Genomic DNA, 25,651 nt, shown 5'->3' with positions numbered 1-25,651 from the left:
TAAAACAAGGATCGAGTTTACCGATAAGCCGAGTATAAATAATATAATTTCATATGTTGTTTCAAAATACCTTATAAAAAAAAAAAATATGCGATATACTATCGCATCGTGTATCATGTAATCGTAATATGATCTTGTTTGTAAAATATTAGATCGTTTAATATTATTAATAGTAACATTAATATTAAGTTGCTCTGCACGTCCGGAAATAATTATTTCATTAATGATAATCAGCTTCAAGATATTGCCTTATCAAAGCTTCCTTCCCTCTTCTCTTTATTTTTCCCCTCTCTATTGCATTATATTTTATTTATATCATTATCGTTGGATATTTTCTCACTTGGTCCTTTTATTATCTTATTATTCTAAACACGCCCATCGCGCTTTCTCCAAGCAGGTAGGTGATGGTTTCACGTCGATGTGTAGGTCGTACGCGGGTATCCCCCGCAAATTACCTCGATAAATATCGCTGTCATTCTCCATAGAAGACAGCGGCACGATGTAGGTCGTACGTTCGTAGGTCTGCTCGTCGGTCGTCTGGGTGATCGGATACGCAGTGGTGACGATGAGGAATCTCAGGATCAGGGCTAGCGAGGCTGCCAGTTGAGCGGCACTGGCCACGCTGGCCCACGACGTCATTTTTTTTTCTTTCCTCTTTGCAGCTGCAGCTGTGTGAAACGCCGCGTGCGTGCGTTGCGTACGTCTCTCTCTCTCTCTCTTTTTCTCTTGCTACACCCGTTATTTCACAAATTCGCCCATCCTCGCCGAGGAACACTCGCGCGCTCTTCTCGCGGCGCGTATTCGTTCAATTATTATAGCAACGTCTTTTCGTCGTCACGATAGTCCAAGTAGAACGCATAACGCATTTATTCACCAGCCGGTCCATTGTCACTGTCACATTTTGCTCGCGCGTAAATTCTCGAGTTATCTCAAACGATGAATCAACTTTTCGTCGCACGTGTTGCGACAGCTATATGACACTGTATTTACCAGCGATTATATTTCCTGTTGAGAGACAAATAATTTAACATCAAATGAACCCGTCGTGAACTCTTCGCGAATCGATCGAGCGTCACTTACGAAAGAACGGAAATCGCTATCTGTGAAACAAGTCCATGAGATAAAAAAAAATACAATTGTTTACTTGATTTAGAAAAACTTGAATCGAAATCAGAAGCATTAAGTTTTTAAATTAATTCCGATAAAATATGTGACATATCCTGTAATGTGTAAACAGTTTTCTAAATTTCTAAACTATCGCGATTGGTTACAAGAATCGTTTTAATAATTCTTGAGAAGAAAAATTATTAAACAATAACTGAAATATTATTGTCATCGTTATCGTGAACCGTCTCGTGATCGCGTCCCCGAATATTCGTCATCGACCAATCACGCACGATCGTGTCAGAACGGCAGCGGATTATTCGGACCCCCTTGGAACGTGGATTGATCTCCCCCTACATTTTTAGTGGATACAGACTAGGGGAATATAGTGCTGTAGCGTCAATAAATAACGATGATACACGATACCGCATCAATATCGATATGTCGCGCTCTGTCATTCGATCTATCATTTAGAGAAAATAAAAAGATGCAGTGATAAAAGTAGAAATACATAAATAATAGAAATATATCTACTGTATGTCTCAAATTAGGTAATAATATTTTATATTGCTAAATCATACTGAAACAGAATTCTTTGATATCGATTATTTCTTTAGACAAGTTAACATGAAGCTTACGTGAACAAATAAAAAGTTGTTATCTATACCGCCTATTTGTGCAGAAATCAATTTGCGATAAAGAAACCTTTTCAAAATTATGCGTGTTTTGTGTGTAAATTGCAAATCAATTTTTAATTTATAAAGACAACGACGGTCAAAGTTTATATACATGTATTTTTTCAACGCCCGTATATTACTTTAAATTTCAGCGAAAAGAGAATGAAAGACGGTACTTTCGAAAATGACACGAGAGTAAATTTTCCCAATGCAGCGCGAACAATTAAACGTCAGTCGCAGGAGAAACTGAGTTAGCTTGAACACCGGGTTAAACGGATAAAGAAGCAAATTACAGGACGGCCAATAACAATGGCGCTTCCTTAACAATGGAGAAAAAGAGAAATAGAAAAAGAGAGAGTGAGAGAGCGTTCCAGTTTCATATTCCATTTATTCTTTAATTTGTACGAGATAGATAAATAATTGCTAGAACTTCGTGGTAATGTTACTCGTGTTATTTCGCGGCAATATAAACTTTAATAAAAGAATATTTAATAAAGAAGAATTGTACACGTGATCACATTTAAAGATCACATTTAAAGTGTATGCACAATTAATTTATAAAGGAATAATAATGATTTCACTGAAGCTCCCTTTATGTGATAAAAACCATAAAATATGCACATTTGGTATATTATGCTTAAAAATCCTAATTATATAAAGTATAATATTCGTTGCATTCGCAATTGAAATTATCGTGTTTGAAATTTATAAAATAATCCCAACAATTTGAGCCCTTTTACAACAAAGATAGATGCAAAAGCGGATGAGGCTAATCCATGAGGATTCCCACGTCAATCCTACGCTGGCTCGAGTTTTTATTTCACAATGAGATGGAATCCTGAGTGCAATCATTCAAACGAGAGTAACGAGACCGCGCCCCATTTCGCGAGAGACTCATTTTTGTGCACGAAACAAAAACACCTCTCAACAATTCACTGTCAAAAATTACTCGCTCGGAGAAAACGGTCGAGCGACACAAAGGAGCAAAAGCTCATTCGCGTAACAAAGTCTCTTTAATATAATATCTCGTCTTCGCCTAATAATTATAAGAAAAAAGAAACAAACGCAACATAAGCTTCGAGAGGCAGCGCGATCTTTTTTACGCCTGCGATCGCGTATGAGTAAAAGGAGAGAAAGAGAGACGATCGAAAGATATATATTGCTCGCGGAGATATGAACCGATGAACTCGCGAGGACCATTCATGAGGAAACGCCAAGCATCGCTCGTCCAAATTGGAACGGTCCGAGAAACGGCATGGCAGCGCGGAATGGATCGACCTCAATCGTGAGATTTTTGCTCGAGAGAAGCACCGGAGCGTGCGTTGCCACCGTCGTCGACCCTAAACGACGACGATCCGTCCTCGCTTCTCTCTCCTCCCCCCCCCCTCTCCTTTCCCCGCTCGCGTTTCCACGCGGCCGCGCGGCGGATGCACCGAGTTTCACCGATCGAACTCGCATACGACGACGAATCCTTCAACGTCGCGTCGCCGCACCGACGAAATCGCTATTTCTCCTCGTGTTGGAATAGAAACGGAAATAAAGGAGTCGCCGGTTTTTTTATTATTCACAACACGACACTCCCGGTCCGCTCCGGATAGTTTATCGATTACCTTCTCTCATGATTAGAATCTCCCTCTGTTGCAGTAATAGTTTTATTATTCAATGGCGCTTGTTTTGGCTGGATAGATTTTATTGATTTTCACTCATTTTAGTAATCTCGCAAAATTATTCTCGTAATAATGATAATTTCCGCTCATACTTTCTTGTATCAAATATAAACGGAGCACGAGAAAAATATTGAAAAATATGACATTTAAATTTATGGACGCACCTTATTAATCGAAGTGACTCAATAATATTATATTAATTGCCTGTTTTTCCTTTTATAGAGTATGAGGAAAATATGAGCCAAATGTCATGTGTCTGTCGTCGTGACTCATTGATGTTCATTGTAATGAAAATGATAGTTACACTAGAAATTTTTCTTTTGCATCAAATATAAAAAATCGAATGTTAAATGACAAAGAAAAATTGCGATTTATTCCTCCTTTTTAGAACACTTATCCGTCATCGAAATTGATTAGTGCCTTTTTGATAATCGAAATAATAATTTGCTAAACGTATTTATAATGATGATGATTCGCATTATATTGCCACACTAAAAAGTCGAGAAAGAAAACACGAGAGAGAACTTGGCGAGTATTATTTTTCTTTGCGATAAATACGAGTCACACTTTCCACGTTCCATGAGAACGTCAATCAATTATTAACTTTTTCTTTCTTTTATTTACATTTTAAACACACATCTCTAAACGTTATACGAGGATACAGAAAGCTTTGTAGAGAATTTTCGTCAAAACACAATGGAGAGCACATGGTGTCACATAGATTTTTTTAACCACTCGAACCGAGATAAACTGTAGAAATAATCGAAATAAGTCAGTAAAAAAAAAAAAAAAAAAAAAAACTTGCGCGACATTAGTAGACTCTAGTCAGAGAATATTAAGGATATTTCGGATGCGCCACTAAAGCGTCATTTTGGCACTGCTCGTCGTGCAAATCTCGCTCGCGTCATATCGACCCCTCGACCTCGTCGTTACTACTCATCGTCCGAAATCCGATTGCGGAGCATTGAAAACGAAAAGCGATTTGTGACGGTTAGCACAATCCGAACAAAGAATCTTTTGTCCAGGCAAACGATGGATCTTTTGTCTACGATATATTTCTATTTCTCGAACTAGGCGTCACCAGCGACCCGGAGGAGGCGTCGTCGGAATCGACGGTCCGCCGCCATCTCGGCGAGACCTCTCTCTGTCTCTCTCTCTCTCTTTCCTCTCCCTCTCTCACTCTTTCTTTCTATCTATATATATATATATATATATATATATATATATGTATGTATATATGTGTATAAATACATGTATATATATATATATCTCTTTTGCGAGATGATTGTCCAGACAGGATCGCTCGGTTGCGATATTTTTTCCTTGTCGTATTCGGCAATTCCGCGATGCAAACCGCACTAACCGCAATCGACGGGAAACACCCGCCCGCACGAGGCGATTATTCCGCGCGATTATTCTGCACAGGCGGAGCACACTCACACCGGGAACGCGTACTGTCACTGCGCGCAGTCCGCGGATGCGGACGCGTGCATGCGGACGGCTACACGCGCACACTCGCACTGCACCGCCCGCTCGCACTCACTCACTCGCTTGTACTCACGCACTTCGAGTATGTGCAAGCGAGCGAGCGTGCGCGGTTTCACGCTCGTTCAAGCCGCGGCAGCTTCGGCCCGTGTTCATACATCGTTGCCGGGATCCCTCTGTACATCCGGTAAGAGCGTGCAAAACGCTCCGTAGACTTTGCACATACGCGAGCGGATGTCGAATCACGCGCACACGTGAAAAAAAAAAAAAAAAAACAAAAACACACTCTCGCCCCTGCCACTCCGATTTTACGCACGCGGTCCGCGTGCGCTTGACAACTTGACACGCGAGGTCGAGGAATCAAGATACACGTGCTCGCTCGCGACGCAAACGTCCGCGTGTCGTCGCCTTCTTCCGGATGACGATTGTGGCAACGGCAACGATGGTAACGACGACGACGGCGACGACGACGATGACGACGACGAGGACCGGCTGACGCGCGATGCAGCGTGCTCGCCGCGGCCGACTCGAGCGGACGAGCTTCTCTCTCTCTCTCTCTCTCTCTCGTGCTGAAAAATCGGGGAAAATCGATCGTCGACCAGGCGCGGCGCCGACCGAAACGCCGCTAGCAGCTGCTGCCGCTTTCTCTCTTCCTCTCTCTTCCTTTCGCCTGTTTCTTCTCTCTTTGTCTCTCTCTCTCTCTCTCTCTGTCTTTCTGTCTCTCTTTCTCTTCCTCTATAGTCGGCTTCCTCTGTCGCTCGGTCGCCACGATTATCACGAGCCCCTCTTCTCGTGACCGTTCATTCGTCTCTCTTGCACGAGTGGTAACCTCTCTCTTAAATCAATTGTCTCTTTCTCTATTTATCTCTTGCTTTCCTTTCTCCCTCTCTTCTCTCTATTTCTTTTCAACAAAATTAGGAAGGAAAAATTCGTATAGAATTCTTAGAAATTTATAGAGTATAAAGTTTCCTCATATTAATCTTTCATATATTGAATTATTGAGGAATATTTCTACGATTCGAAAATTTTTAAGTGTCAAATATTCACAACACAGATGTATGAGGGATCAAGACTTTCTAGGTACGGCTATGAGAACACTAGACTCCCCTTCAAAACGAAGCACTCAGCGACAATGAATTTCTACCGTATACAAGAGTGCGACGGCAGTGCAGCTAGAAAGTTGTTGGCGGTAGATGCGCAGAACCGTAATGATTCAGAATATAATGACGATAATGATGAATCATCAATATAGATTCGTATACATTATCGTAATGTGTTTTAAATGAGTTAGCAATAAGCAAGTATTATACTTATTCAAGAATAAGTTTTATTAAATAGTTTATAATTTTGTATCCTTTCTTGAAAAATTTTTCGAAAGCTTTATTATATACTACTTTAATAATAAATAATAAATAATATATAATAAGTATTTCGATAAATATATATACTCATAATTATGAATTCAAATTATCGCAATGCAATAACAAAGAATGCCAATCTAACTTTTATCGAGAAGAATGCAAATCTTTGTTTAATAATTATTACATATAATTGTAATGCAGTTTTGCATAAGGAAATATTTGCCTAACGTAGGCAACTCTTGTCTTGCAGCTGCAGCTAAGCTAGCTTTCCACGAATAACGTATCACGAACGATATCGTATTCTGTTTTACCGTACTTGGATACATGCAATACTTTTTATCTGTCATTGTGTACTCGCAAATGTATCAACTTTATTTTATTCTCTCAATTTTATATTTTAATATCGTACCAAATCAAAAGTATGAAATAATTTTTCTCTTTCTCGTACTTACCGCCTTCGTCGGTCATCACGGTTACGGTCGAGGCCGGTCCGTGACCCTCGGGATTGAAGACTTGCAGCGAAACTAGATACTGCGTGAAGGTATCCAGATTATGAATACTGTGATTCTGAAAGACAAAAACAAAAAATACGTACACAATCGTCGTTTTTTTATTCTTCCTTTTTAACAATGATGGCGCATTGATTAATAAAGAATAAAAAAAAAAAAATGTTTAGCGACTTACGTCAACGGCAGGATCGCGAATGTAAATGTTCTTCATTTCTTCATCTGCTTTCTCACGTCGTCGGTATCCGATGCGATATCCAAGGAACTCGCCGTGTATGGTATCACGACTCGGCGGTTTCCATGCCAGATAAATAGACGTCGCTGAAGTATTATGAGCCGCCGTGATGGTCGGTTTTCCTTCCGGTACTGCAAACAATGCAAATATATATTGTGTAAATTTTTTCAATCTTGAATAAAAAAAAGCACAATTCTAAAAATAAATATAAAAAAAAATTTAATCCTGAAAAAGCACATTGCGCGCTCGCAAAAATATCATATTTATATTATAAATATCGTTACATATAGAACGCATAGAAATTTTTACAAAAGTATTTAGCGAACGGTTTATCCAAATATATCTCGAATATGTCGTATATTCTGTGAGAAAAGAAGATAGATTGTTATCGCTTCAGGAAATCCCGATGAAAATCGCGATTCTCTCGTCGAAAGAGAGAATATTTAAACAAAACGCATATATATATATATATATATATATATATACACACTACAGATATCCATCAGTTTATGAAAAAAAAAAAAATCGATTCGAAGAACAACGTGCGGCAGTATGACATACCGTAAAAATAATATTTAAAGTTACCGCGAAACGCGCGGGGAAATATGGCCGGAAATCGATAGTTGTGATTGCGTAGAATCATCAAATATATATGTGAATAAGTACGTAACCGGCGGACGCAAATGCAGAGAAAAATTAAAAGGTAATATTTAACTGGCAATCATGAATATAAATTTTCAAACTGGCGAGCTCTTCTCTCGGAAATTTCAAGTTTCAACATAAATATATATATATATGTGCACATATATATATATATATATATATATATATATATATATATATATATATATATATATACGCATTGTATATATGGAAGGATATCACATAAAATTTTTGCGGATATACGTGCTATTGTGTTTCGCGCGCACACGTGAATGTATTTTAGTTCCAATATCGAAAATATACATTTTCATCGAAATCATCCAATCTATGTTAACAACATATCTTTACACATACGCGATCGCTTTTACGTGCACACATATCGCTTATTGATCTCTATGGAATTGTTTTTTGGGCATTTTTAATTCACGTTTGTGTAAACCACATTTGAATCTGCGTATCGATATCGCAATCGATACGCGACTAGTAATACCTTTCCGCGTCATTATTGTGGCAAGCATAAATCTTGACGAAACGATCGGAACGTACATAACGTATATAAATTTTACGAATGGTACTCGTCGAGTACCCTTTCCTTCTTGTACGATACATTTTGGAGAAGCAGAACGGCTACTCAATCTGCATGCGAGGTTATCGTCGCACGGTACAGGCGCGCACGTAGAGGACGCTAAAAAATGGTCGGATAATAATTTTAAAGTCCGCGTAATTTGTTTTCGGGTTGCCTTATCGCGCGCAAAGGGCAGGCCAGGGCGAGCTCGTTGTCCCCGTCACAGAAGCACGTTCGAAATAATTAGCATCCCTGCGTCACTTCTGAAACGCCCGCTCTCGTCGTGCGCTGTCGCGGCCGCGATATCGCGTCGGCACGTCAGCTGACTCGGGCCGAGAGTGAGAAATTGTCGCAGAAATAATACCGGGACATTTAATGCGCGTTGTGTGTCAGTTAGCCCGACCGTTCCCATCTATCCGTCGTGTTATAATGTCGACGGAAGAGTTAATTGTATGATTACGAGGCGTTAATTGCAGAAAGTCGATTCCGCTAAAAAGTAAAGTGCTTCGCCTGATATTAATTTAATTTATTAATGATTAATTACTAGTTGTAGAAACGATCGACATTTATGTTTCAGAATTAAACAAAGAAGACAACTGATGATTTATGATTCAAAGAAAAGAAGTGTTACTAGTATTATATTTGTATAATTATTTCTACAATTCTGTTGAAATAGAAAGAAGAAATAATAATTGATCCTTTGCAAATACCAACGATATAGCTGTGTTACATAATTATGTACGTAATAGTGACTGACAATAAAGATTTATAATTTGTTACATATAAGTGATAAGTCGAAAATCAAATTAGCAGAATAATAAGTGATATAAGTCTCTCTTAATTCGCTCTCTGTTCTCTACTTTTGTCGAGGCAATTTAACTCCAGGATAAATGCGAGCTGCACTTTTTACTGGTTCTAAATCTGCGTTAACTTATTATTACCTCGTCGGCACGTTTATGACGATAACGCCGGTTTTATACCTCCATGATATATTATCGAAGTACCAATTTTGCCGTAAACGCTGAAACGTTTAATCGTGACAAACCGTTCGCGTAAACATATCGCTAATATTGTTCTTGAAACCAATCGTATATAACAGGGTCATAAGTACGTAAACACATTATAACATAGTTTATCATGAGAAATTACGTAACTAGATTCGAAATTGAAAATGCTTTACATAAAGTACGTGTATAGCTTTAATTAAGTTTTAATTATTATAAAATGCAAAAACGGTACGTTATTTTTCTTCTAATTTTCATATATAAAACAACTTTGTTTGTATTGTTTAATTAAAAATGTATACAAATATAAGTATAAAAATTGAATACAAACACATTTTATCGAGTATAATCAAGATTCGCGAGCCTGAATCGAGACCCTCAAATAATTCAGCATTTAACCAAGGCGGGACAAAGTATTGTCGTTTATGTAATATCAGGGCAGAAAATAAATTACTTCGGTCACACTGTACTATAGAGATTCCTTGGCTTCCATCGCTACGTCGAAACGTGACTCGCGGAAAGGCGTCTTTATTGCATCCACCGAGTCCCTCCACTACTTTATCAACCCCGTCGGAATCGAAAATAGTTCACACACACAACAGGCAGAAGCTACCTCTCCTTCCTGATTCTCGAGACGATTCTCGCGAATGAACTTACTCTGGAACTCCGATTCATTGCGGATGTAGCACCAATACGAGTCACCTCTTTTTCTCTCCTTCTTTCCCTCCATCTCGTTTTTTTCATTCAAATTTTCGTACGAAAGAGAGAAACTTCTCTCTCTCTCTTGCTCTCAATTTATCCTAGAAATTAATTATACCGAGTGCGCGAGATGCATATCTAATCGATGAGCAAATTCCTCGGCTGAACCAATCGACGATTAAACCTTGAGTTCCTCATTTATCGTTGTTATTACAAGCGGTTGTTAATCTGCTCAACTTGCCCGATATACCGAATTAACAGCGTGGTCACTGAGTAATCTTCTCAAGCGAATGCAATCGATATCAGCCACGATGTATCATTGTTTGATATTAAAATTCTTACAAAATTAGAAATTTAGAAAATAGTTGATGCTTTTTCATAACCGTGCGAGAGAAATTTATGAATTATTTTTCACCTACAGTTATTCAACTAAGCTGATGAAATGTTTCAGAAATGTTATAGAAAATTTTTAATGGCATGAAGAAAAGAGAAAAAAGACAGTAGGTACGTAAAAACAAATTTTCACGATTTTTACATTATTAGAGAAGAAAACAAAAATATATTTTTAAAATATAACATTTCTAAAAGTAATTTTTTTGCACTTTTTGAAACACACAATGTTTCATAAGTTTCGTAAGTCATTATAATTTTTAAAAGCAAACATCAAGTTCGGAAGTGGAGTCTCACCGCGATTATGGATTATCCCGCGGATTCTCTCGAAGAGACGTGGCTCTTTTGCGTCGACACTGAGAGTGTATGGAAAAAAAAAGCGCGGTCTCCTGGCTGACTTCCTGCAATTTTCAGTTTGACTCGGCGCGAATGAACTTAGGCGAAACGACGCAGTGCCGACGGGTGTCCCGATGGCTAATTGGTAGCTCGGTTGCGCTGTATATTTATGGCGAGAGCGAACGAGGTCCGCAAATGGGCGCGAGAATCGTATGTATATATATATATATTTTTGTCTATGTGTGAATGTATAACGGTATCGTACACACACATATATAATTATATATATGTGTGTATATATGTAATATATATTATAAATATGTATATGTGTAGACCATATGTATGTATTGAGGAGACCGGGCCGTGGGAGTAAAGTGGTAGTGGAGAAGTTTCGTCGGTCCGTGTCCTATTGATCCACGGGGTGCAGAGGGGAAGAGAGAGAGAGAGAAAGAGAGAGAGGGTGAGGGAGAGCGAGGTTTCATTTGAGCCATCGTGAATTCTCGTGCCGTTGCCACATCGGAGCACTACCACCGACCTACCTACACTGGCCGGCCTACCGCACCGATACCCACGAATTAGAATCACGAATTAGAATCCGGTAGCATAAACCAATGCGCGACGGGTTCCCCGGTGCACCGGTTCATCCGTCCGTCCGTCGAACGAGAAACCCGCCGACCGTGCGACCTGCGAAACGCGCGCAACGTAACCTGTCTGCGCGTCCTGTCAATATTGACGCATTACTCGCCACTCGTACGATCGTTGATGTCGATGCGGGCATATCGACTGTCGCATTCCGTTGGTACGCGCTCCCGAATCGAAACGAATCGCGTGCATCGCATCGGCCGACCGGAAAAGAAATTATTTTTTTTTTTTTTTTTTTTTTTTTTTTTCAGTAAACACTTCGACAGTGTTTTTCCCAGTGTTGGAATCGATAATGGGTCAGTCGTATAATTAAAAATGGATGTGCTCCACGAGATATATGCGAACGATAAACAAAGACGGAAGTAAAAAAAAATTGAATTTATTCCGCCATTCTACGAATGATTACGAACGTAGCGAAAATAATTCACGCTCTCTTTCTTGTGTATACATTCCTTCTCGATTCTTTCTTGAGAAATCGTAAGTGACATAAGGAATAGAAATATAGTGTTCGAATGTTGCACATCTACTCCTTTTCTTCGTGAATGTGCTGCGCCGCTGCGTCGATTTCGAGTACATACGATATTCGGCTGCATCGGCAACGCAAATATATTCGCGACTGCATTTCATCCGTGTGCATTCTGAACCAGCAGCCTGCGTCGCACGACGAATGTATCGTTTTTCGATCGCGCTTTATATGCCGTGGAAAAAAAGTTTGTTTTCTTTTTTAACACGTAAAATTTCGCCCTGTGTATCGTGTTACTTAACAACCGCGCTAAAAGTTTACGTAAAAAAAAAAAAAATAGAAAGAGTGTTCAGCAATATTATATTTCCAATATATATATATATATACACAGGGTGTACGGTAATTGGTGAAAAACCTGTTAATGGCAGATTCTTGAGATCATTTAAAGACGATTTTTCCTCAGCAAAAATGTCGAAGCATCAATAATTTCGAGTTACAAGCGATTGAAAAAAAGCCGCTTTTCGCAAACTAAACTTTTTGAAGTTAAAAAATTACCGAAACTACATTCTTCAGTTAATTTCAGATAGAGTTTACTCTAATAGAATTTTAATTTAATGCTTAATTACAAAGATATATAATGATAAAAATTGGAAACTTGCAAAAAAATAATGACGTGTGTCGATATTTTCGCTGAGGAAAAATCGACTCCAAATGATCTCAAGAATCTGCCATTAACAGGTTTTTTAACAATTACTGGACATCCTGCATATATATATATATATATATATATATATATATATATATATATATATATGTATATATGTATATTCATAAAGAATGGTGATACATAAGAACTGATTGTTGTGATAGCTGTGAAATCTAAACTCTCGTGAGAAAACGTCCGTATGAGGATCATGTAAAAAAACCTCGTTACATCGATTTTATCGTGAAACTATGAAATCGCTAATTCTGGACGTACAGCTGATCGGATCATCCGATATTGCGACATTGCGACGGGAAATTACAAAAAAAGTACCAAACGCGCTAGGATTCTCACCCGACGACGGGTGGATAACATTGCTGCCGAGTTTTTCTCCCGGTCGATGACACATTGGCCGATGACGTCGTTCGATGGTATTTAAATTAATTATTTAAACATGCGCGTACGCGCTCGCATTTCCGCATGACGATGATATGCGAAATCCGGTTCGGGTAATGCGGGTGTGTCTCGTATAATTATTTCTACCTCACGCGATAAAATCAATCTGTTCGCTATCGCCGCGCCTACATGTGCATTTAATCGCGTTGCTTTCGAATAAGCTCCGCTAATTTTTCGAAATAATGTGATACCGTATTCCAATTTTTGACCCGAGACATCTCGAAGGCGAGTATGTAAAATAAATCTTGTTACATGATCTGTTACAAAAAATGCAGAAACAATACGATGATTTTTACGGGCAAAAAGATTTCAGTCCCGATACATTTAACATTTAAATAATATTAATTATAAGATAATTGCAACACGAGAATATACATAATGACAGATGAAGTTTTGCAAATTGTTAAATTCAAGGGTAAATTCAAAATATCCCAACAATCGATATATTTAATTTAAAACTTAATTAGCAGAATATTGATGCTAGTATTACGTGGTTAATAATGTAATATAATGTATTTTCATTATAAAAGCACATAAATTAATATATAAAATAAATATTAAAAGATATAGATATAGATACATATGTTGTGTGCGCACGAGTGTACATGTGAATGCGCAAAAAATGTGTATGTATCATCTTAATCAACATCTTAATAATCGACTGGATATCAATTTTGGACATATATATCAATAAATTATAAGTCGTTAGAAAGTTACATCTAATTATGAAATCATTAAATATCGAATATCAATTATATCAAATGTTATACTTATTTCAACTATTTTTCTACAATTTTCCCTTCAACGTTTCGTGAGTACTTAACGGAACAATCAATGCAAAGAACTGAAATGCGCCATGTGGATATCAAAGGGAAAAAAATGAACAGAGAGCTGTAAGAGACTCGAATTCAATCTCCATGCACGCATTTATGCATCCGTGAAAAAAAAAAAGAAAAGAGTGAATCCGGATTCCATTTACGATGGTTACATTCCACGAGCTATCTAATTCCGGTTGGACCGCGAGTCTCGGTCCTTCGCGCACACGCGCACGAGTAACGCGGTAATTGGGCTTGCGATCAGGACGCACGGGAATTCAGGTCGAAAAGGGTGGAGAGCATGGAGAGGAGGATGGTTTCGCGCGCAAACTTTGTCGTCCGTGGCACGTATATATATGGCTATACGTTATACTGTGACGCGCGGGCGAGCTCAACGGAATTTACAGGGCTCGCCTTGCGCACCAAGGCGCGCGCTCAACCTATTTTATAACGGAGGAAGCGTCGTCGACGTCCAACGAAAGAAGGAACGCGGAAATGTAGCGAGAGAGAGAGAGAGAGAGAGAGAGAGAGAGAGAGAGAGAGAGAGAAAGGAATGGAAAAAAAAGACAGAGTGAAATAAAATAGGAGGAGAGTAGAGAGTAGAGAGTAGGGGGAGGGGAGGAAAGCAAATTAGGAGACAAAAGAGAAAGAATAGGCTTGACTCGAGCCTGCTTGCGCACTCCTGGCTGCCGACTGCAATTAGCGCCTCTTTAGTTAGCCGCCCTGAGCGGTTCTTCACGTCTGCCCGGATGCCAAGAACTGGCCGCGCCGCGCTCTCTTAACGCCACTCTTTCTCCCCCTTCCCTTCTCACGTTCCTCCCTCTCCCACCGTTTCTATTTTTCCTGTACTCGCGGACTTTCCTTCCCTTCCGGACTTTCATTCGTCACTTTCTTCCTCACCTCGTCGCCGTCAAACGCTTTGTGCCCTCCCGAGTGTGCTAACGACCGGAGGGTGTCAACCATTTAATTTAGCATGACGCCTCTCGGGCGCGTCGTCGTGGTCGACAAACTTCGTTTTGATAGCCCACGGGAGATGTAATTTGGACGATTGAATCGGCTTGAAGCGCAGATGTACGCGACGAGACGACATCCTAAAGCCGATATTGATCTCCATCGGAGAACTTTACTACGACGCAAGTACAGGAGTGTTTCGTATAAATGATGATTCATTTAGAATCAGATTCTACAGTATATAGTGTATAGTATATTAGTATTCATTTGTGTAAATGTTCCTAACAATTTGGCAATTTGAAATGAACAAGTTACCTCAAATTTTCGATTCATCAAAAAAGTAGAGAAAAAAAAAATGCCTATTATTATATAATTTTCATAAGCGTGTTATATTATTCATGGCACATATTAATGTATAATATTATATACATATATATATATATATATATATATATATATATATATGTGTGTATTATTTGCATATTATTGTTAAATTAATATTTTTATTAAATATGTAATAATTTATATAAATATTTAAATTAATTAAATTGTATAAATATATTTATACTGTTTTATCGAAACTGCACACAATATCAAATATACTTTATACATCTCGTTTAAATAAAGACCCTCTAGGGTATAATTAATTGTATTAAATATACATGTATATTATTATATGATTAAATATATATTATGGAATACGTAAACAATTCTTTTAAAAACTATAATATTATATCTGTTACTCTTTTATTTCTAATTTTTCTTTGAGGAAGAATATTGTAACAATTCACCTAAATGTAGATGCATATCTACATTTAAAATAACGACTGATAAAAGCGCTCGGAATCGATCGGACTATTCAATAAAAACGAAAGAACTAGAAAAGAAAAAGAACAGAAAAAAAAAAAAAAATTAAAATCGCAGGAACTTACTTTCACGAAGGGTCACCATATAGTAGGACGCTTGACTGGGTTTGCTACGTCCTAGAGCATTTATCGCCGCCACTCGGAAGCTGTACACCGTGAATGGCCTCAAGTTCTCGACGGTATAGAACGTATCGTTGTGTGGCGTTATGATCTCCTTCGTTGCGTTCCACGGACCATTTTCGTCGATCCTGAAAACAACAAGTACGGTGCGTTATGAAATTTGTACTTCAATTATCTGTCGTCGTGCTATTTAGTCACGCACGACATCGTCTCGTTGAACCTTAATATACATAATAAAAAATAAAATGTTAATTTCAACATTTTTTTGCATGTCCCAGAAAGTCCACTCTAAATTTTAAGTTAAAATTAACTCATTTATTGTGTGTTACTTGTTGACAAATTAGAAATGTTAAGTGATTGATACAAAACTTTACATTTATTTTTGTTATTGTGACTTTAAGTGTGATGTAAAAATATCATACAAATTAATTAAAAACTACATAAAAGACTAGTTACAATAACTTTGATAGAATATTTTAAAGTTCATGATTACTCGAAAATTTATTTTAACTTTTCTTAGAATGTTAAATTGATTTTGAAACATATTGATTATTAATGATGGATTATAAAAGCACTCAATATAATATTCCATTTCTAAAAGACATACACAAAGTGTTAAGTTATGAAATTAACATAAATGTAACACATGAAACTGTTATAAAAATAACAACACATCAGCTGTATGTTAATTTTACATTGAAGTAGTAATCAAAACGTGGTAATGCAAGAAAATTTTAATATATAGACGCACAATTTTTTACAGTGTACAAATAATTACAAAAATTTTTACAAACATATCTTTATCTCGCATGCAAAATAATCCATCTGTTTGTTATCTGTTATTATTATTTAAAGAATATGCTCAATTTTCTTTCTTTTTATATATTTTTTTAGTCGAAGTTTGTATAATTTCTAGTAGCTGAATATGATTATATATATCTACGCTTGTTTCGCTTCTTTCGTATAGTTGAACGAAACTCCAAAACTGCATTAAGAAAATATTTCGGAGGATAATGCTGGTTAGAATATTCTATATGACACGGTGAAGAACTTCTCTTATGGAAGATATTTAAATTGCAAATACATAATTCTCGCTAACGCAGCGTGTATGCTCTTAATATGCAATTTTGTATTGTAATAAATCATTAAGCATGAATAGTAGACGATTCTAAAAATGACGGTGAAAAAATATCGACTATGTCTATTTTCAGACTGTTTTATACCTACGTAATAATATAGTTACATAGTTAGTATTTTATACAAATAGTCTAATAAAGATTAAAATAAAGATATAAAATAAATAAGATTTCAGTTTTTCCGGAATTTTCGACGAATCAAATATATTGTATGAATAATATATGTATATGTATATATATTTATTTATTTATAATATAAATATCAATAAATTTCTTTTCACATTTTCTACAATTATCGAATAAAAACGAGTTTAAAATTTACCAGTAATATACAATTTTTAGGATCACTTTTAGAATTTACACATAAAAGAGAAGATCGCTCGGAAATTTTATGTCATATCGCAGCACAAAAAATTGAACACTCATGTGATCAAATTGTGCATTACTATTTTCATGTTTTTTTACCGTGTTTTGCCTAAAACAAAACAGTATCCCTAAATTCAATTTAGGTGTACAATTTTTCATTTTAATATCTCATATCATTTTATTGTAATTTATTTCAACGATAATCATGTAAATGATATCGTAATAAAATATTGCCTCTCTCTAGAAAAATTTTGTCGCAAGGTTAAACGATCGAGAATTTTAGATCGCTAGTTCGGCGTTTCTCGTGTCGTAACTCATCATACGGAAATATCGAACGGCTCGAAACTCGTATGTTGTTTTTATCTTTTCCTATAATTTATCTCAATGATATTAATGTCAATAATATTGTAATAAATTGTAACCTCTCATTTTCTAAGAAAATTTCGTTACAAAATGAAAAAAAAAATTGTGTATTGATATTTCAATATTTATCGCGTCGTGACTTTTCATACGAAAGTCGAATAGGGAGGTTCGAATGTGTTCCAACTTTTTCCCGTTACTTATAATTATTTCCACAATATTACTAATTTCAATAATATTTTTGAAAAATGTTGATTTTTTTAAAGAAATTTTGTTGCGAAAATTAATAGAATTAAAGAATTTCACATTGCTATTCTGATATTTCTCGCGTCATAATTCTTCGTAGGAAATTATCTACAAAGAAGTTCGATCGAATCCAGCAACAGGCGATCGTCCCAATGGAGTAATTAACTCATACGATTATCGCATATATCGATATTTGTAATCGACGTACGTCGTCCAACGTTGGTCTATCGATAGTTATCTAATACGTGCGTCTCGTGGCAGTCGCCCGAACGTCTCGAGTGCCATTCAGCGTCCGGAGCATCCATGAGTATCGAGAGATGAGCAGCGAGGGACACTGGCGATGGATTAATTGAGACGGGTTATCCCGCTCGTCTACGAGATTCGATCGTGTTCCCTATGATTGCGACGAATGCGGACATTCTCAAAATTCTCATCCATCGAAAGTGCATTCCACGTGATAAAAGTCTTCGAATGTATATATTATACTTCTCTCTTTAATCTCAAAATATTTTTATATAGCTGGTATAATAAAATAATACTTTTTCAAAATTATATCTGAAATTGTGTAAAAGAAAACTCGAAAATCTATAGATATAAAGTTTTGAAAATTACTTTCAAAATTCATACACGAAATAATTACAATCTCAGAATATATATGTACGTCGAAGTAATTCTTGGAGACTAATTTAATTAGCGGTCAAAGACGTAGCGTGCAACGATGGGAGAGAGGGATGATTTTATCGTCTTCGAATTGCATATCTGCATTTTGCAGTAATTAATACAGATTATTAATTGTTGCACGATCTGTTACGGGAAAGTTTCCGCGCAGCTGCGGTTCGAATAATTGCCACAGTTTGCATTCGCATGGATCGATTCGTTCCACCACGTTATTGTGCGTACAGACTCTCGTATACGCATACACGTATACATACGAACATAATGTATTTGTCACGTACAGCGAATTGTGGTTATCTCTTGGTACACTGTGACATTAATTTTTGAAATACTTTACCGGATCCTTATTTTTCATCAAAATAATCTTCCAACAACAATAAAATATCATTTTTATTCGTGTGGTTTATCTGACAAATATATCTTTTGTATAGGAATATTCTTAATTTCATAGTTACAACAAGTAGATAGATAGATTGATGATATCCTTTAGTTTTCTTTAGCCGCAGAAGAGAAATACGAGTATAGAGTGTTATATTTTCAATGCACCCTTTAGCGTTAAATATGCACTTTAGCGTTGCGATTCCCCAAGTTCTGTTTATATAGATCGCGTAGATTCACGTTCGCTATCAATATTACGATGGCAGTTTCACGTTTTAGCGTTAAATATACAGCGTGCGAGGGAACACATCTATAACGTGAACCAGCGCCGCGAATTACAATGGAGATGAAGAATAAAGAATAATGTTATATACACACACATACACTCTCGTTATCCTCGTGTCGATATATATATATGCTCGCGTGTACCCCCTGCCGACGCCACGCTATGTTCAACATCCCTCTACAGGACACAATCAATTTAACACCGACAAACCCCTATCGCCAATTTGCCGCTGCGAGATAAGAGAATGATCCAGCAATTAAATACAAAAATGACCTGTCATGCTCGTTTTTTATTTGCGTTTTTCTGCGCTTGAAAGCTCGATGCGGAAAAAGCAATCGACAACTTGTATCCAATTAGTACGTTTGTGTTATTGCGACACAAATTCGTTTCAATTTTCGATATATACATTTTATAGAAAAAAAATTTGCCATTGATTAGAAATAAGATATTGATTCATATTTAACGATTCAGATTCTTGCATTTCTTTGAAGAATTGTATTAAAATGTCCGAGAGAGCTCTTGTGAAAAGTATTTCCATCAGTTTTGTAAAGCCACGATCTAAGCAAACATCACGCAGACACAAAACGCGTACGCGGTATATTAAATTTCTATCATAAAGAGAAACAATTTTCTTATTAGGGCTCGTCAGAGATAATTGATTGTTTCAGTTCTTCCGCCTTGATTTTTCTCTATCGCGTAATAAGAGGGAGAGAAAGAAAGCGCGCACGGGCCGTTTCTTTCGCAAAAAGAAACGTATTTCAAGAAACTCGAGGCAATTAATTATTCGCTCGTTTGCGAATGAAAAACAATTCCGCGACGCCGATTTCTCTTGACTTTTTCGCGATCGTACTTCTGTTACGCAAATGAAGATACACTTCGCAGTTCCCAATGCGCCAACTTTTCAATTTCGAAACTCTTACTTCATGAAATATAACGCATAAATTATTCCGTACAGACGTACAAATCCGTGAATGTAATCTGTATAAATTATCGATTATGCACCTGTATATATCTCATTTTTACTACATAAGTTTTACACCAATGGTTCTTTGACCATCCATTTTACAGACGATATTTCCTTAGCTGAAAAATCTCGAAGAAGATTATCGCAGTTTTCTATTCTTATATACATTTATGATCCATATATTCTGGAAAAATTTAGGTTACCAAAAGAGTTTTACTTTTATTCAAATTTATCGATTTCTTGAAAACTATATCTTGGCATTTTATCAACGAAAAACCAAAAGTATCTATCGTTAAAAAATAATGCTCTGAAAATAGGACAGCCCATACATAGATATGTTTCCTATTGTTATTTTTATACGCGTGAACTTTATATTCCACGAGTTGGCATATTAATACGAAAAAGATGCATACAATAACAGAGGACATAGTAGATAGAGTCTATTGTCGGACTGATATAAAGGGGAGCTCGTGAGGATTGGATGGAACAATGAAAAACTTTAGTTTTGGGAAACCTAAATCCATCTCCGACGTGAGAAGAAAGAGCCTATCAAAACTTTCGTGCCCAGGTCTTTCATAATTCCGGTCCATTGTGGGTGTGCCAGTACAATCCCGATAAATCCCCAACACTCACGTATCCTGACCGAACGATTGCGCGCCTTTTACCACGTGTTTTGCGCATAATATCGGATTGTCGAACGAACAGAACTCGCAACCGCATCCAATGTTTGGCGAACATCAAATTTTTGGCAATCTTTCCAACGGATTATTCGACGAATTCAACTCACGCTCCGCAAATATTTAAGCTCGCTGAAAAAAATATGCGCTCGAGACTCTCTTTCCTTTCGCGTGAGAATTTCCAGAAAAGGAAAACAGAGTCCGAGAGAGAAACAAAAGGTGCCACTCGTTTTCGAGAAATTACTGTTTATTATCTTTTTAAGATTTATTGCATCGCCAGTCGCGAGATGAGTTGGGAACTTTGATAACAAAAGTTGATAATAAAGTTCTGTTAAAGTTCGGTGTATAAAAAAAAAGAAGAAAGAAGGAAAGAAGAAAAAGAGAAAAAACTTTGTGAGAGCAACGTCGGAAAAATGGAAGCATCTTAAGAAGCCGCGGCGCGTACTCCATAATAATTGATTTCTCGCATTTCGACGATGGAAAAGGAACTCGCTCCGTAATACGCTAAAAGAATTGATATATTGTCCCGATAAATCAATTCCTAAAGCATTCTCCCGTCCGTCTGTGTCCAGATTGTCGAAGATGCTACACCGTGATCCACCTGTCGCCGAGAGAATATAGGAAACCTTGCGCGCAACGGGTTTGGAATACCGCTTTCCTGCCCGGTATTGTATCACGTGTGTCACGTACTTTATAGATTCGATTGTGATCGGTTGCATGAGAGACGCGTCTCGCCGTCCGTCGTAATAAAGTATATATGTGTACATACATATATATATATGTACATACATATATATATATACATATATATATATATATATATATATATATATATAATCGATTGTGACAAATATAAGATGAATGATACGCTTCAATTACAACAATAATGGCGATCGCGTTACGGTAAATCTGCGGTAACTGCCGCTGCGCAACTGTCATCGCATGCTGCCACGTGACATCAATTTTCCTGCTGCGTGAAAAATAACAGATGGAAAGTCGAACACAAACCAATTCAAACGAAATGTATACGATTTCTTTGTGCAAAGCGAAACCCGCCTTGTATATCAAGTATCAAGTATCGATGCGTTCTGGTAAATTTGACAACCAAATTACATTACACGCCATATTGCGCGTGAATGCTATCCGATATTAGCAATTAACTATATTAGTGTAGCTTCCTAGCGTTCTAAAGCCGTCTTAAATGCAAATCTCGTCAATTAGATTATCTGTAACGATAATAGACAGACTTTAAGAAATTGCAGATTTTAAATGACAATATAATGCGTCGACATTTATCACGCGAAAATTTGTAACTTTTTACGGCTTTGATTTAAATTTTTATAGATTTTATAGAATTACAAACTATTATATAATATATAAAAAATAATATACGACTTTATTCTTTTCCAGATGATAAAGATCAATTTTAGATTTCTCTCCAAAAACAATATATGCTCTATGCGAAACGAGATAGTGCAATTATACCACGATAAATATCTCTTCGATTGTATACTCAGTCAAGCAGAAAGAGCGAAGCTCAGCAAGAAAAGCGCAATATTCCCGGTGCGATTAAATAGATGAATCCTTCAGGAAACAACGATTCGCTAATGACGTATTATCTTCACATTACGTCTCTTCCGTTTTTCCGTTTGATTTACGTCACAAATTTGGACGCGATAAAAATAAAACGTTAACAAATCGGATTTAATTTTTTTATTTTTGAGAAGAATTTTCGCAATTTTCGAATTTCACTGGACTCTATTCATCGCGCATCGCTTGAGAGCGACGTGTAATTTATCATCATAGATATATATTGTATATATATATATATATATATATATATATATATATATATATATATACGTGCGTATATATATGCGTGTGTGTGTGTATATATATGTATATATACGCCGTTGTGACGAAATGCGATCGGAACGGCCCAGTTTTCTTTGCAATATACGCAATACATATTTCCACGAATGCGTGCATTCCACATATCCTGTATGCGTACGCATGCTTTATGCAATGCATACAGAATAAATTGCGTATAAAACATTGTACTCTCTCTTGGGATGAATAATTTCATATTAATTCACCGTGAATGTACGAAATAAACGTCATCGATGGCGCGCAATTAAATGTTACTTTTACATCGTCGAAAGTATAACATCGGTGTTACGCTCAAAATTAAGTAATCATTTAACGTCATAGATATAAATAAATGAAACGCGTTTCGCGCAGAAGAGAGAGAGAGAGAGAGAGAGAGAGAGAGAGATTATGCTAAGAGAGGTGTAGACTTGTTGCGCGTAAAAAAATTCGTCGTCACAGGCTGCTATTTATTTCATGGGCGGTTTGTACTGTTTACATACTTTGTTTACGAGCTTCTTTATACGTGTTGTTAAATGTTGGTCGCGACTGGGCGAATATAGCTCGCTCTCTCTCTCTCTCTCTCTCTTTCTCGGAAATATGTAGATTTCATGTCCGTAAAGACAATCAAACAACTCTAGTCATCCAACAGAAATACAATGGTTTTATTGTTATGATTAATCGCTCAAAACTCGGAGAATACGCTTACACCGGCTTGATTATTGCGGTAATCAGAACAGTTGTTTGCGGAGATTTGTGTGAACTTTTAGCGATATACATGTACGCGAAATACGCTTGAAGACAAGCATCGTGATTCTCTCTCTCTCTCTCTCTTTCTCTCTCTCTCTCCCTGCTTGCAGTGGACATCGCGATTGTTTATGCTTACACGGAATAGTAAATTTGCACAAATTATCGGTACATACACACATATCAGCCGGTTGTTACATCCAAATCGAGTGCCGTCGCCGAAATGTCAATAATAATTTCCGGTATAACGCGTCTCCAAGTTCGATAAAGTATTATTTCTCGGAACACTGTGTAGGTCTGTATTATTTGAGATCTCTGAAGATCTTTCAAACACCGACGCTCTATCGGAACTGATGTACCTTACGCTCGTATCTTATGGAGCTCGTAAATACGATTTTATGTGCCAGAGGGATGTACATGTATCTTAGGAGAGGAAACTAGATTGTAGGAAGAGAATACGTTGTAGGAATCAAAAAGGGACTTACCGCACGCATTCGTCGACATTTATCGATGACAGGGCGATTAACGTTTATTTATTTAGACCACGAGTACGTCATTCGGTGCGTTACGTATATCGGGAGAATCCGGAACAAATATGGATTTATATTCTACGGATTTTGTATACATTGTTACGTTACGACACACGACAGATGAACGCTTCGTTGTCGACGACGCGAGCTTCCTGCGTTCATTGGCTTGAACGTCAACGAGTCGTGTCGAAAATGACAGCGACGCGATCAAGCCCGGATTAAAAATAATGTAAGCCATCGGTTGCGCTCGAGCGTGTGATGCGTCGCATAAATCAACGCATAGTCATATATATATATATATATATATATATATTCTGATATATTCGCGAGTTTGCCTTCGATGCACTTATCGATCTCGGCCGATCGATCGTTTGACGACGAGATTATTGTACGGTTTGCTCCGCCCGAACGTGGTCGACGATCGCGTGAATAAAATCGCGCCGACGTGATTGACGTATTTTATGGATAATAAATTTCACCATTTGTGCGACGTATTAACTAGACGCGAACTCTTGTAAGCTGCTAAAATTTATTTGCTCTCAGCGCGATAAATCATTTCACGGAAAAAGGGGGAGACGGTCTAGATCCATACACAGTATACACGTTCTCCAAAACAGAACCGCACGCGCCCGCGTGAACGCGAGTAAGAAAGCTACGTAATAAAATATTTCATAGCGGTTGCTTCGCTTGAAAACGTGACAAATCAAGCGTCATATAACGGCGCAATAAAACATCCCATCGAAAACTTGAAGCGCGCGAAAAAAAAAAAAGAAAAAGAGGAACGAGAAGAAAAACCAAAGACAGAAAGACAATATTTTTTTGCGGATTCGAAAATTTCTCATGGCAAACGTTAACGACCGCATTTAGGGGCAAAGTTGACCCCGTTTCGTTTATGGTGCAGAATCGGCTTTAGAGTAAATTCCTCTGCTTCTTCTCCTTTCCCTTCCCCCATCCACCGATGCTTTTACGAACGGGTGATCCGAAGAGTTTTACGGTCTGGTTCATCTTCCCGTAGCTCGTTGTTCCTACGCTCGCGTTTTCACGCGCGCGTTACAAGTGAAAAGGTATACCCATAATGTACAGAAAACGACGATGAACAACGAAAAGAAGGAAGAGAGAAAAGGAAAGGGTGGAAGGAAAGATGCGGAAAATCTCGAGTTTTCCAACGGTTCGCTATTGATTTTGTCTCCGCTCTGTTGGCGATGCACTCTAACGTGTTGTCCACCTATCTCTCTCTCGTGATAGATTATTTTCACTTTCTCTCTCTCTCTCTCTCTCTCTCTCTTTCTCGCGTACAAGCGCTTACCTCCGCAGCCGCGTAAACAAACATTTTCCTTCGCGTCGCGGCTCGCTGCCACGAATGAGCGCGCCCGATCGGCACGAAATTTTTCTGAAAAAGAGGGTGAACCAGGCGCAAGTCGGGATGATTGAAACCAGCGTCGATATTGCGCACAACGGTTTGTTTTTTGGTGGCTTTTGTTTCGGCAACTTGTCCAGCACCATGATTGACAATGGTGATTGCAATCGCATCGCTAACGTTTTGGGAGTCGTTTCTCATTTTATGTTGTTTGTTTCATCTTAAATAGTTTTATTATATTTTATTATTTACTTTAATTGTAAGCAGCAATTTTTTTCCATCGATTGAATGAAATATCGATCTTTGATTTTATTATCTTCTATTATATCGAGATATATATGTAAATAAATGTTGT

At 37.4% G+C, this 25,651-nt stretch overlaps 1 protein-coding gene across 4 annotated transcripts in view; it reads right to left on the bottom strand.

Annotated features, from left to right (window-relative positions):
- The window catches only part of LOC140665008 (putative receptor-type tyrosine-protein phosphatase mosPTP-1), a 266,798-nt gene that overhangs the window by 17,212 nt on the left and 223,935 nt on the right, over positions 1 to 25,651 (bottom strand). For all 4 annotated transcript variants that reach the window (XM_072890653.1, XM_072890650.1, XM_072890654.1 and 1 more), the window contains 3 exons: positions 15,655 to 15,836; positions 6,979 to 7,166; positions 6,747 to 6,861 (listed from right to left, as the gene is read on the bottom strand). In XM_072890653.1, coding sequence (XP_072746754.1) covers positions 6,747 to 6,861; positions 6,979 to 7,166; positions 15,655 to 15,836 — 485 coding nt within the window. The remainder of the gene's footprint in view (positions 1 to 6,746; positions 6,862 to 6,978; positions 7,167 to 15,654; positions 15,837 to 25,651) is intronic.

The sequence above is a fragment of the Anoplolepis gracilipes genome, chromosome 4 (assembly GCF_047496725.1).
Source record: "Anoplolepis gracilipes chromosome 4, ASM4749672v1, whole genome shotgun sequence".
Lineage (NCBI taxonomy): Eukaryota > Metazoa > Arthropoda > Insecta > Hymenoptera > Formicidae > Anoplolepis > Anoplolepis gracilipes.
This window is presented reverse-complemented; position numbering and strand designations above follow the sequence as displayed.